The sequence below is a fragment of the Coffea eugenioides genome, chromosome 8 (genome assembly GCF_003713205.1).
Source record: "Coffea eugenioides isolate CCC68of chromosome 8, Ceug_1.0, whole genome shotgun sequence".
Taxonomy (NCBI): Eukaryota; Viridiplantae; Streptophyta; class Magnoliopsida; order Gentianales; family Rubiaceae; genus Coffea; species Coffea eugenioides.
The window spans coordinates 10396749-10411429 of NC_040042.1; the positions used below are offsets into that span (position 1 = coordinate 10396749).

The 14681-nt window shown below is 36.5% G+C and overlaps 1 protein-coding gene across 1 annotated transcript; it reads right to left on the reverse strand.

Moving 5' to 3' along the window:
* Positions 1 to 13851: 13851 nt before the first annotated feature.
* On the reverse strand, positions 13852 to 14325 carry LOC113780223 (disease resistance protein RPM1-like). The gene has a single exon (XM_027326036.1). The coding sequence runs from the start codon at positions 14323 to 14325 to the stop codon at positions 13852 to 13854; it is 474 nt and encodes a 157-aa protein (XP_027181837.1).
* Positions 14326 to 14681: the final 356 nt, after the last annotated feature.

Consider the following 14681-nt stretch of genomic DNA (forward strand, 5'->3'; position numbering starts at 1 on the left):
ATCTTCCGATTTGCGGTACCTAATTCCATCCATAATCTCGGAAGAGGACAATGAAAAATTGGAAGAGGTTCCTTCGATTGAAGAAGTCTATCGAGTCGTGAGATCAATGGATGGGGACAGTGCTACTGGCCCAGATGGTTTCACAGGCAAATTTTTTACATTTGCCTGGGAAGTTGTCGCCCAAGATGTATATAATGCAATACTCAGTTTTTTCTGTGGGGCAGAGTTGCCTCGATTCATCACATCTACCTCCATTGTGTTAATTCCGAAGATGCCAAATCCTCAGGATTTTTCTCAATATAGGCCCATCAGTCTGTGTAACTTCTTCAACAAATTATTATCCAGGATCTTAGCTGATAGAATTGCTTATGTTCTGTCCAAAATTATTTCACCCCAGCAGACAGGCTTTGTGAAGGGGCGCAATATAACAGATAACTTTCTGCTAGCTCAGGAGATAGTTTCGGGTATTGGGAAAAAGAATAGAGGAGGCAATGTGGTAATGAAGCTTGACATGTCTAAGGCTTATGACCGGGTGGCATGGGATCATATTATTGATGTTCTCAGGAGGTTTGGCTTCGGAGAAATATTTATTGATTTAGTATGGCGATTGATCTCTAATGTCTGGTTTTCGGTCATTTTAAATGGGGCATCTCATGGTTTTTTTAAATCTACGAGAAGCCTTCGTCAGGGTGATCCTTTATCGCCTGCTTTATTTATTATAGGGGCTGAGGTGTTATCTAGAGGACTGAATAACCTTGCCATGCAATCGGGTTTTGTGGGATTCAAAGTCCCGTATGCATGCCCTACTATAACTCATTTGGCGTTTGCGGATGATGTTCTCATATTTGCAAACGGATCCTCTTATTCTCTAAAGGTTATCATGCAGGTGCTAGAGGCTTATCAAAGGTGTTCGGGTCAGCTAATAAATGTGCTAAAAACTTGTTACCTGGTTCATCCATCTTTACCACCGGCAAGACGAAGGGTGATTGAACGTATCACCAAGTTTACCTGGCAACCATTTCCAATTCGGTATTTGGGTTGCCCCCTTTACTTTGGGAGATGCAAATCATCATATTTTGGAGAAGCGTGTCAGTCTATTCTAGGGAGAATTATATCATGGAAATCAAGGATGCTTTCCTTTGGAGGTAAGATAGTTCTAATCAAACATGTCTTGGCATCGATGCCAGTACATCTGATGTCGGCTGCGGTTATCCCGAGTAAGGTATTTAGAACTATTGAAAAGGCTTTCTCGACCTTCATATGGAGCTCTTCACCCGAGGAGTCGAAATTTCACTGGATACGTTGGTCCCATATGTGCTATCCGATAGATGAGGGAGGAGTTGGATTTCGGAAGCTACAAGACATCTATACAGCTTTCTCATTCAAACTTTGGTGGAATTTTAGAAAGGGTTTGTCATTGTGGGCTGAATTTATGAAAGCAAAATACTGTAGACACCTTCATCCTTGTCAGGTAGAAATCAAGGCAATTGACTCCGCACTCTGGCGCAGGATGGTCAATGTGAGTCGACAAGTGGAATTCTCTATGCTATGGATTGCAAAAGACGGCGCTTGTCATTTTTGGTACGACAATTGGTTGGGGGGTGGTGCTTTGTTCCACCAAGCGACCGTTGTCCCACATTTGTCTTTTGCTAATTTCATCATCAATGGACACTGGGATGTGAATTTGTTATATCAGATAATGCCGAGGGAAATGGTGCCCTCTATTTTAAAGCACCCGATTCCAGAAGAAGGGGGTGAATCTGAAGTCATTTGGACGCTCACAACATCTGGAAACTTCTCTATAGCTTCGGCATTTCGGGATATTAGGCAGGCCCGCAACAAGTCTATGGTCTTTAATACAATTTGGCATTCTCAGCTCCCTTTCAAAGTTTCATTCTTCATGTTACGATTGTTGCTGGGGAGACTGCCGGTTCCAGATCGGTTATGTAAACTTGGTTTACATTTACCCTCAAAGTGTTTTTGCTGTGCTTCGGCATCTGAGGAATCAATTGAACATTTATTTTCTAATGGCCATATAGCGTCGACAGTTTGGCACTATTTTGGAGCTTCATGTGGTTTGTCCTTTCCAGGGTCATCTTTGAGGCCCCGTATAGTGGGTTGGTGGCTCAGCTCATATGATTCTGAAATACAACGATTTATTGGGCACATTCTACCCAGCATTGTCTGTTGGCAGATTTGGAAAGCAAGGAATAAAGCAATGTTTGAGGATGTTCAGATGAGGCCGCTTGCCATTTGTCGTGCCATTTTCTCGGAAATCCAGACCATGGTGGGAATTCATTTCAAACAAGTGTTCAGAGTACAGTCATTTCATCATTTGTATGATTGGTCGTATTCTTCTCATACTGAGGTTACATACAAACTTGTTCGTTGGGAAGCAAAGGAATCCGATCGGTTCATATTAAATACGGATGGCTGTTCTAAGGGCAATCCAGGAGTGAGTGGAGGCGGTGGGGTTCTTCGGGATTCAAATGGCATACCTTTGATTGGCTTTTCGGCATATCTTGGGGAAACTACAAGTCTATGTGCAGAGGTTCGGGCACTCCTTATTGGTCTTCAAACTTGTGTACATAGGGGTTTTCAAAATCTCTATGTTCAATCGGATTCTTTATTATTAGTTGGAATTCTTCAGAATCGCATTCAATGCCCCTGGAAGATTCGACGAGAGATTAGGCAGATTTGGCAGTTGGTGAAAGATCCTGATCATTTTTCGCATTGCTATAGGGAAGCTAACAAAGTTGCTGATGCGCTGTCCAATGTGGGCGTATTTCATCCAGAGCATCAAGTCAAGCTTTACGAGGCCTTTAATTCGTTCCCAACTATGGCTCGTGGGGCCATTCGACTTGATAGATTAGGAATGCCTTCAATTCGGAAAAGTAAGCGTATGAAGGGCTGAGAACAAAGGACTACTGGAGCTAATATGCGGTTGAATGAGACATGGAGGTTTTGTGTTTGATTTATTACCTTTTCAGTCGATTGCTGTACTTCGAATTGGTCTTTCTCAGTGTGTATCTCTTGATCTTGGAATAAATAAAATGATATTTTTATCTAAAAAAACAAAAAAATTTATTCTCCATAACTTCAGTTATTTTGCTACAAAGTGCATAGAGTGTTTATTCTCCATAATAGCTTTAGATTATCCATATAGTGAATTTAATCATCAATTTAACCTTTTGTTTTCTCATTAATTGTTTATAATCTTTTGTCTTCTTATTAATTGTGATTTTCTTCTAAACCAATATGTTTATAAAATATAGTTAGCTTTAATTATCACGCATAAGTGACAGGTTGTCGAACCTATACAATAATAAATACCTACTAGAGAAAAATACAATTTTTGTATATAGCGGTGAGCAAGGTCGAATCCACAAGGACTAGGGATAATTCGTTTCTTCTAGAGTTCAAAGCATGGGGGATTTGTGGAAAATATAAAATAATTAATTAACCAAATAATAAAACAACTAACGGAAATTCATAGGAATTAATCAATAATAAGTACGACTCTAGCCAAAGGTGCAACTTTTCAGACACGGTCCATTCAACTAATCATCGATGCAATGATAATTCAATTACTAATTAATAGATTGATTATAGTTGTCATACACGCGATAAACAACCAACCTTTTCTTACTTTTTCGATAGTCAAGGTACGACCGTTGACTAGTTTCCTAACTGAGAAATAATTCTAGACACGACCGTAAGATTCAATTCCTCAATTGCATTAAACCCAACCCTAACCAACAAACGCGCTATGAGAGTTTCTTTAAATTAGATCATACGTTTCCCTAACATGGGACCAATCACGCTAGTCACTATTGGTATTAACCAATCAATCAATTACATATTTAACCGATTTGACAATAGATTATTGGATTAATTCGAATATCGGGCCCTTGACATTCAAATAACAAAATAATCATAAAAAAATTAAACCAGAAAACGTATGAATACCAATAAATAAAAAGAAAATAAATAAAATTTCTATCTCGCAGATGTTTGGAACCACATCTTCGAGTTGGCCTTCAACTAGAAAATGGAAATTTAGCTACGCATCCTCAAGAGAAATCCGCAGGACTCCCTTGATAACAATTGTGTATGGTTTTCTCCCTAAAACTTCCGAAGATCAAGTCCCCAAAATTTCGAAAATAAGTGACGGCCCTCTAATACTTCAAAGAATTCCCCTCGCGAGATTGTTGCTGCCAAACTCTTAATCACGTGGGAATCCGGCTTTTCTTTATTCTTTGTTTCCTACTTAATGTCAACTATTAATAATAAAAATGTTTCCCAAAATATAAAAAAGAAACTACTAAAGATAATATTCCAAGTTTCCCAATCCAATACTAAGACTAATAATGAAAATTAAAGTCTTCAAAATCTTCCTCCAAAAACTATCTTGAATTTGACTCGAACTTGGAAATTGGCCCCAAACGTGCCACTATCAAATTAACTAAAAAATTGCCACTTTTAATCACGTTTTGCTCCATTTCCTACAATTAGCACCATTAACCAAATATAAGTATAATCCATCAATTAAAACAATATTTGGTAAAATAAAAGAGGAAAATAATCATAAAATTAATGAAAAAAATGTAACCTATCAATAAGAATATAATAATTGAAGATAATTTTAACACGTACAATAATTGGAGATGAAGAAAATGATTGGCGAATATAATTGTAAGTGGGCAATTCTTAATTTTAATTACCAATAATAGAAGAATTTTTTATTTAATTTCAGTGTAAAAATGTTTTTAAGAAACAGTGATGCACATTGTAGGTTTATTAGCACAAAGTAATTATACTACTCAATGATGAATGATCTCATATCATACGCAATGTGAATTGAAACATTGGCAAATTTCGGAAGGAAGAAACAGATTGAGAGATACCTATCACGTAACATGAGTCACATAATAAACTTGGTGCACATCTAATATTCGCTATATTTACTAGACAAACCATTGTTAATGTAGGTTATACAAGCAGAAGTGAGGACAAACCAAATTGGGTTTACGTATTATCTCTGACCAAAATTTAAAAGTTATTATTTGTAGTTTTTAATGAAATGGTAGTTATTAATACAATTATTGAGAAAAATAATAAGAGAAGTAAAGGATAAGAGTTTATTTTTTTTAAGGTTCATACACAACTGCTCTATTTATAGAGTTCAAAACAACTCTACTAACTATCTCACTAATTCCATTAACTATCCTACTAACTCCACTAACTTCACTAACTCCACTAGCTACTCCACTAACTCCACTAATTCCATTAACTAGGTAGAACAAAATAAACAAATATGATCAACTAAAACATAATTAAATATATTTCTAATAATTCTTCCAATAAACTGAAAGTTTTTCGAACATTCAGTTTAATAGGACTTATCAACTGCACAAACTCCAAGCAGTTTCCTTAGTTTTTGCAACGTGGATAACTTCAATGGATTGGTCATTATGTCAGCAATTTGATTTTCACTTTTGCAGTGGAGAAAATCAATTATTCTATCTCTTGTGAACTCCCTTAGAAAGTGAAATGTCACATCTATGTGCTTGGTTCTTCCATGTAGAATTGGATTTTTAATGAGTTTGATGGTAGAACTATTATCACAGTAAATTGTAATAACTCCTTCTTGCTGAAAATACAATTCTTCAAGAATATTCCTTAGCCAAATTGCTTGACAGGCACAGGCCGTTGCAGTTACGTACTCTGCTTCAGTTGTTGACAAAGTAATAATTGGTTTTTTTTTTAACACCATGAAATAGTTGTTGAACCCATTATGAATATATAGCCAGACATACTTTTTCTATCATTAGAATCGTCTGCATAGTCAATGTTAGTAAAACCAAATAAATCTAATTTTTCACCATTCTTGTAGAATAACCCATATTCAATGGTTCCCTACAAGTATCGAAGAATACTCTTGACCACTAGAAGATGTGTCTCCCTTGAACTTTCCATGTATCTACTAATATGACATAAAGCTTGCATAATATTAGGTCTAGTGGCTGTCAAATATATTAAGTTTCCCACAATTTGCTTGTAAAGGGTGCTATCAATTCTCTTTCCTTCAGGTTCTTTGATGAGTTTTAAACCTACTTCAATTGGTATACTAACAGAATTACAATTTTTCATTTGAAACCTGTTCAGAATTTCTTGCACATACTTCCTTTGAGAGACAAAAATTCCAATAGCAGATTGCACCACTTCAATGGCCAAAAAATAATGCATCTTTTCAAGATTAGACATATTAAATTCAGCCATCATAGATTTTTTAAATTTCTCATACATGGCACTATCATTTCTAGTAAAAATAAGGTTGTCAACATATAAGCAAACAATGAGCATTTTATCTCGATTTCCAATCTTTATAAAAAGTATATGCTCGTATGGATATTTTTTAAATCCCTCCTTAGAAAAATAAGCATCTATACGACTATACCAAACACGTGGGGTTTGTTTTAACCCGTATAATGCCATTTTGAGTTTGTATACCTTATGTTCACTTTCAACCTTCACATAACCAGGGGACTGATAAATAAATACTTTTTCTTTTAGATCACCATGTAAAAATGCTGATTTCACATCCAACTGGAAGATAGGTCATGAATGTTGTGCTGCTAATGCAATCACTATTCTGATCATGTCACGCCTTACGATTGGAGCAAAGACTTCTCCATAATCCACCCTAAACTCTTGCTTATAGCCTTTAACTACTAAACGTGTATTGTACTTGTCAACTTCTCCATTCTCCTTTAATTTCATCTTGTACATCCACTTGACACCTATTGATTTTTGTCCTTCTGAAAGATCGGTTAACTCCTATGTATTATTTCGTTCAATAGTTGCAATTTCTTCATCTATTGCCTTCTGCCACTTTAAATCTTTGATAGCATCTTCAAAACCTGTAGGTTCACAATCGAAAAATAGAACAAAGTATACAAATGGGTCCTCAGATTGATCAATTCCAGTTACCTCATAATCGATCATCCATGTGGGTCTTTTTCTAATACGTTGAGGCCGTCCTTCATCTTCTGCTACTGTTTGGAAACTTGGTACATCATCTAGACCATTTGGTAGAATTTGCTCTATCAACTGCTACTTGTTCTCTTTATCAATTCCATCAAAATCAACAAGTATTTGTTGTTTAATAACATTACTACTCCATAGACAAAAATTTCCTTCATCAAAAATGATATCCCGGCTGATGACAATTTACTTAGTGATAGGATTATAAAACTTATAGACTATTGATTGATTACTGACACCAAGAAAAATGCATTTCTCTCCCTTATTATTTAGTTTTGTCCTCTTTTGGTCTGGAATATGAGCATACTTAATGCATCCAAAAATTCTCCACTGTTGGTTTTCATCCGTTTCATGCTTCTTCAGGTGTCATATTTTTAACAACAAGTGTGGAAATTCTGTTCAGTATATGAATGCTCCCGTTGATAGCTTTAGGCCAAAAACTTTTTGGAACACCATTTCTTGTCAAAATGGTCCTTACCATGTTCAATATTGTGCGATTCTTCCTCTCTGAAACACCATTCTGTTGTGGCATATAGGCTGCTTAAGTTGCTTCTGAATTCCATACTCCCCACAAAAATTTATAAATTGTGAATTATATTCTTTACCACGATCACTGTGAAAAAATTTTATGGACTTTCCTGGTGATAAGAATATATTTTACATATTTTTAGTGTTCTTTATTAATTAGTTTTGGTGTGTTTTATTTAATTTTATAGCTAATAAACTGAGTTTCTAGTGAAAATATGCATTTTATGGTTTAAGTGGTAAAAATTGCATTTCTGTGGATTTTTACGGTAAAAATTTCATATATTGTAGGTTTAATAATTCAATCATCAAATGGAGTGCATTGAGAAGATATTTGGATGATTGATGATAGATTAAAGTGATAAAAATAGAATATGAAGTGTGAAAGAATAAATGCAATTAAAGTCACAAGAATGCAAGAAAAGTCAGCCTTGGCAGCTGTTGGTATTTTGGATATATCTTGAGCTACAAACATTGGATTGGGATGATTCTTATACCAATTCGAAGCTAAGAGACGTATCTATATTTGGTATGAAGATATTAGAGTCCAATTTAGCCGTTTTCTCAGTCAAAAGGTCGAAATACCAAAGTTCAACACTGCTGTCCAAAGTTGAAAACAGAGCTCTAACCAAGTTTTGGTATTTTGGTCATATCTCAGTTTACAAAGCTCTGATTTGGATGATTCTTGAAGCATTGGACAGCTATTTCAAAGGAATACAACTTATATGTTTTGTACAAGAGCCAATTTAGCCGTCATCATAGAGAAAATAGCAGTTGAAGTAGCCCGATACTGGTTAGAAATAGCTGCTCTCCACTGGTACAACCTGTTTTCTCCTTCAATAATTTACAGCTATGGATGAACGTATGACAACCAATTAGTAGCTGTAAAAGGGATGTTTCAGCCTCATTTCCTGATTTCATTCATCTATATATAGCCATGGACTTGCAAGATTCAAAATAACTTGGGAAGGCTAGAGAGAAACTCACCAGAAATGTAGCTTTCACTAGTTTTTCTTAGTTCATTAGTTAGGGTAGTGTTTCCTTCTTGTATTTATAGCTAAACTTAGATGAAGTTAAGGATGAAGATGGAGAGCATGGAGTTCAAGTGACATGGGTGACATTTCTCCTATCACTTTATTTCTTGTATTGTATCTTATGTTTAGTTATAATACAAGTATGGATCTTTCTTTTATTTTCTTCATGTTTAGTTAAAGTTTATGCCTAGAGTTATGGTTGAACTTACTATATCTTGTTAATGATTTTTACTTGGTTATTTGATGATATTATTTTGAGCAAGTTATTTATCACTTTTACTTTTCTAATCATGATTAACCGGCCATTAATTGTGATTATCTAAAGGTGTTAAGTTTGCAATGAGAATTGAAATTTAACACTAGTTCAAGGAAGTGATAAACCTAGGGAGTACACTCGCGAGAGTAGAGATACACCTATGTGGCTTAAGTGACTGTTTCATGTAATTTCATAGAATGAATGAACTTGTAGTTAATTCATAACCACGAGAGTAGGTATGGTTTAGCTACAAGTATAGCTGATTCACTACGAGAGTAGGTTTCACATACATTAGGAAATTACGTCATAACTAGTCAAGATAATAGCATTCATTTAACCGGTAATTTTATTTGCAAGAGTAGTAAGGAATTCCATTTCTCTAGGAGCATTCTAGTGTTAATTTTCATTACTTTTATATTTATGGTAGTCTAGATAATAAAGGAGTTTGAAAAACACCGGTAATTGCAATATTTCCTGTGGGATCGACCCTTAATACCCTATACTCGCTCATAATTCGTATACTTGCGATAAATCGCGTGTGGGGTATTTAGAAATTTATAAATGTAAAACTTGATTGGGATGAGCTTAATTATATATGTATATCTCGCGCACGTCACCTGGTTTTTTTTTGACAGAAGTCATGAAATTTTTGAGAGTTGAAAATGTTTTAGATTTTTTTTGCAAAAAAAGACCTAATTTTTTTTACTATAATCATCAATAAATATCATAAAATAACATTTTTCACCATTAGATAGCGGATTTATGGGTCCGCATAAATCGGAGTGAATCAGTTCTAATACGTTCTTTGCTCTCCACGATTTTCCTTTAGGAAAGTTATTCTGATGTTGTTTGCTAACGACATACTCTTCACAAACTTCTGAAAGAATTATAATTTGGGGTAGACAACTATCATATTTTTCTGCTGCAAAGTCTTTAATCCACCAAAGTTTATGTGTCCATAGCGAAAATGTTATAACCATGCCACATCTTCTGATTTGCTGAGAAACATGAATGAGTCAAGTTCTGCAAATAGAGTGGCAATATACGATTTGCTGTCATCTTAATTTGAGCAATTAAGCCCAACTTTGCATCTCAAACCCGATATACTCCATTTTTGATAGAAATCTCGTACTCTTTTCTAGCAACTAACCCACACTAAACAAATTTGTCTTTAAGTCTAGAACAAAAAGAACATCAGTGATAGTGTGAGTAGAATGTTCTTTAGTTTGGATAGTTACCTTTCCTTTTCCCATAACGAAAATTGTAGAGTTATTACCAAATTTGACAGTATTACGAAATGACTCGTCCAACCCAGAAAATGTCTTTTTATCTCCACACATATAGTTGCTGCAACCGGTGTCTAAATACCACATGTCTTGTTGAGTTTCTTCACTCATGTGATACACCATTAAAAGAGACATTTCTTCTTCTTTTTCTGCAAAGTTAGATATTTCTCCATTTTGTCTATTCAAATTAGTTTGACATTCTAACTGATAATGGCCATGCCTATGACATTTGTAACATTCAACATTAGACTTGTTTGCTAACTTTTGCCTTTGAATTGTTGATTGATGGCCTTCTCGCCCTCTTCTTCTTCCTTGAAATTGATTTTCTTGATGCTGGTATTGTTGTTGTTGATTGCCACGATCATTGCTTCCTCTATCTTTGCCTCTGCCTTAGTCTCCTCTCTATGTTGAGTGATTTTCTGTTGATTCCTTCAATGCTTGTTCCTCTTTCTCTTGCTGGTTAATTTTTGCTCATGAACCAATAAAGAGTTCTGCAACTCATCAATTGAAAGTGCATCAATATATTTCGATTCCTCTATAAAGCATACAACAAAATTAAATTTTGCTGTCATCGATTAAAGGATTTTCTCGATAATGGTAACGTCCTCCAAATTCTCTCCATGGATCGTCTTCTTGTTAGCGATTGTCATCATTCTTGCCAAATAATCTGTGACTGACTTGCTTGACTTCATGCATAAAGTCTCAAATTCGGTCCAAAGAGCTTGAAACTGCACCCGCTTTGTCTTCACATTTCCTTGATATTTCTTTTTCATGGAGTTCCAAATCTGTTTAAAGGTATCTTTGCTAAGAATTGTCTCCAAAGTGGCTCGATCAATAGTTTGAAAAAGGTAATTCTTGGATTTAAGATCTTTCATTTTCAATGCTTTCAACTCTATTTTCTGCACCTCTGACAATACTACTCCGACTTTTGACTCTGCTACTCCATATTCGATAACTTGCCAATACTCCTTGATTTTCAAGAAGTTCTCGATTAGTATGCTCCAATGATCATAGTGACCATTAAAGCGAGAAATTGCTAGTTGCACAAAGTTATCGATGACTATCATTATTTACCAACACAATTCTCACAATTCACTTTTGTTTTCACTCACGAACCTAACTCTGATGCCACTGTTACAATTATTGAGAAAAATAATAAGAGAAGCTAAGGACGAGAGTTTCTTTTTTCTTTTTAAGATTCATACACAACTGCTCTATTTATAGTGTTCAAAACAACTCCCCTAACTATAGAAATATATTCAATTATTTTTAACAGATATTATCAATACATTTCTAACCTGCCTACCTCTTGATTATTTGCTAAATCAATTAAAAAAACAAGAAACAAAAAAAAGGGTAATATACAGTACATCAAGTCGTTAACAACATCACGCAATATACAATAAATAAGGTAAGACACCGAAAAAAAAAGGAGAGCCAATGTTGTCCACATTCCACAACAGGGAGGGCAAGCAAACCAGAGAAAGGGAAGCCACCGTTGCTGTTGCTACTGCTACTGCTGCTTGCTAGGAAAGATTACATGTTTTCTTCTTCTCATCCCACGGGCTGCGGCGTCTCCATATCCTATCATCTGTATAGTAACCAATGAGAATTTCAGGAATATGTGCGATTCTTGTGTAATCTTCACTTTCTTCCCTCTGATTCTCAAATAGCTTCTCTCTCAATTGAGAACTCATCTCATACAAATTCAGCCGTTGAAGCTGGATCAAATGCTAAATACCCATAGGCAACTGCTCTAGCAATGGAATTTGTTGCAGGAATAGTTTTTGGAGGCGAGGCAATGCACCTTCCTCCACTCTCATCCATCTCAACCCTTCCATTCTCTTTAAGTGCAACCGCTTTAACTTTAGAAAGCCTCCAGTCTTGAAGCACAACCCTTCTCCCTGGTAAGATCCACAGAAGTTAATTTCACCCAAATTGGGCAAGTGTTGGAGGGATTCAAGTGGATCCTCCTTACCCCTTAACCTGCTCCAATTCAAATCTATTCTTACCAAGCCGTGAAGATGAGCTACCCATTGTGGCATCTTTTCTAAGCGGCCACACAAAATCAGCATACGAAGAGATTGAAGAAACGAACAAGAAGAAGAAGAAGAAAGAGAAGGATGATAATGATTTAGATCGATTATCTCATGATCATCACCATTTCCAATTGATTCAATGCTTAGTCTATGAAGACTGGCAAGGTTGGCAAGGGAGGAGCAGAGCACTTTTCCATTTTCTCTTCTGAACTCTGTAATAAATAACTCTCTTAATTGGGTCAACTTTCCTATCTCTTTAACTATTATAGATCCACTGCTTGCATCTATACGGTTTAATATTTCTAGGGCAAGAAGCCCTCCAATATTCGATGGAGCTTTAAATCCGTGACCTCCGTAGTCATCATCTGAAGAATCAACTGGTTGATATACTCTGAGAAATCGAAGTTTTTGCAGCTTTTGGATTTCCATGGGTAATTCCCTAACTCCAGTGTTTCCCAAATTCAGATACTCCAAATGTTGAAGTTTCCCAATGGCTTTCGGGACTTTCTCTACTCTTGTACCATATAGGTTCAGATGCCTGAGATGAAACATCTTGAAAATCTCATTTGGTATTTCCTCTTGGTTCTCTTGACCTGTCAAATCCAAAACCTTTAACAACTTGCTACTCCTTAAAACATCAGATAACAATGGTTTGGATATTAGTGGGTTCGTGGATCCAACTGTAATGAACGATCGAAGATGGTCAAAGCAATCATTGTGTCTTTGTTGGTGGTGCTGTTGTTGATGGTGCTGGGTGTTGTTACTTCTACTACTATGGAGTACTAGACGGCATACCTTCTCAGACGGCCACATCATTGGTTGTCCAGTAGTAAATGTGACAATGTTTTGTTCCCTTGACTTGAGAAGAATAACTTCTCTCAATAGTTCATGGATTCGTCAAGTGCCAAATATTCCTTCGTAAAACACACCAGTCACTTGAATGAGTTCACTGAGATCACCCAAGGCTACATCTTCAATAATCATTCCTTCTCTCCATTCTACAAACCTTTCAGCAATCCACAAATTAATTAGTCTATAGCATTTTATTTCATAATCCTCTGGGTAGATACTTGTGTACAACCATGGTTCAAAGTCGCGGTCGCGGTCGCGGCCTGGACCGTTCCACATCGATCTCGGTATATCGGTCGCGATCTCGACGAGACGCGAATTTTTGAAATATTTAATATTCTAAAAATTGTAAAAAATATGATAAACAAAAATAATTAAAAAATTAGTAAAAATAATAAAAATTCGAGTTGATCCGGAATGAGTCGGAGTGATTCGGTGTGACTCGGCCGTTTCAACCCTTCACGGTGATATCTCGGCGAGTCAAGTATTTCGGAATCGTTTCGTCTCGATATCGTATCGGGAGGGCCCGAGACGGTGATAACTCGGCCGAATCGTCTCGGACTCGACCTAGACTTTGAACCATGTGTACAACGGACATGCCTTGAGATGCCAAGGCAAATCACTGTAACTAAGGGAGAGTATCTTTTTAACGCTGTCCAGCTCACCAGTGCCTTCTAATTCACCCTTAAGACTGCATCGAACCATCTCCCATTCCTCTGTTCTGTTTACATCTTTCGAAGCCAAAAGCCCACTGATTGCAAGAATCGCAAGGGGCAAACCCTCACATTTATCCAATACACCTTTGGTAACATCCATCAAATGGCTAGGGCATTAAAGATCTTGTTGCAAAACAGGGTCCATGAATCCCCAATAGATAGTGGCTCCATTCTGTAGACAAGACCCCGAGATTCAATGTAAGAGGCAGAGGCTACATCAGCTTTTCGAGTTGTTAGCATGACACGGTTGCCGTGGCTACTCTCAGGCAGTGCAAATTTGATGGTATTCCAAAATTCCACGTCCCATACATCATCAAAAAAAATTGCATACCTTCCAGCTTGTTGAAAAAAATCTTTGACAAATTTTTTCAGCTCAGTAGTAGTCATAGATTCGATCGATTGTGGGACTAGTTTCTTCCCTTCCTCGTGTAACTGCCGAATCAAGTCTTTCAAGAGGTACTGAAAGTCACATGTTTGAGAGACAGTTACCCAAGTACGAACTGGGAAATGCTTTCTGACTTCAGGATCCTCATGGACTCTTTTCACTAGAGTAGTTTTGCCAAGTCCTCCCATACCAACCACTGAAACAACTTTTAGTTGCTGATCATCCCCTTCGAGGAGTTGAGAAATGTGACAGCCCCACCTTCCCCTAAGACGAACCAAAGAGGATAGCGGACTGCCTGCCCAACTCTCGCCAGGACTAATGGTGTAGTTAAACACGATCTAAACCGTTTCGGGAAAATAAAAGCGCGCTCAAACTATACAAAATTGCAAAATAGCAATACAAAATCAAAACCGCCAATGAATAGCGGGTGCCATGTCATATAACTCGGAAAAATATTTTCTATACATGAACAGGGTTAAACGGTGTTATACACATACGTTTGTAATTTACAGAACAAAAGGAAGATAAATAAAGTCACATATCA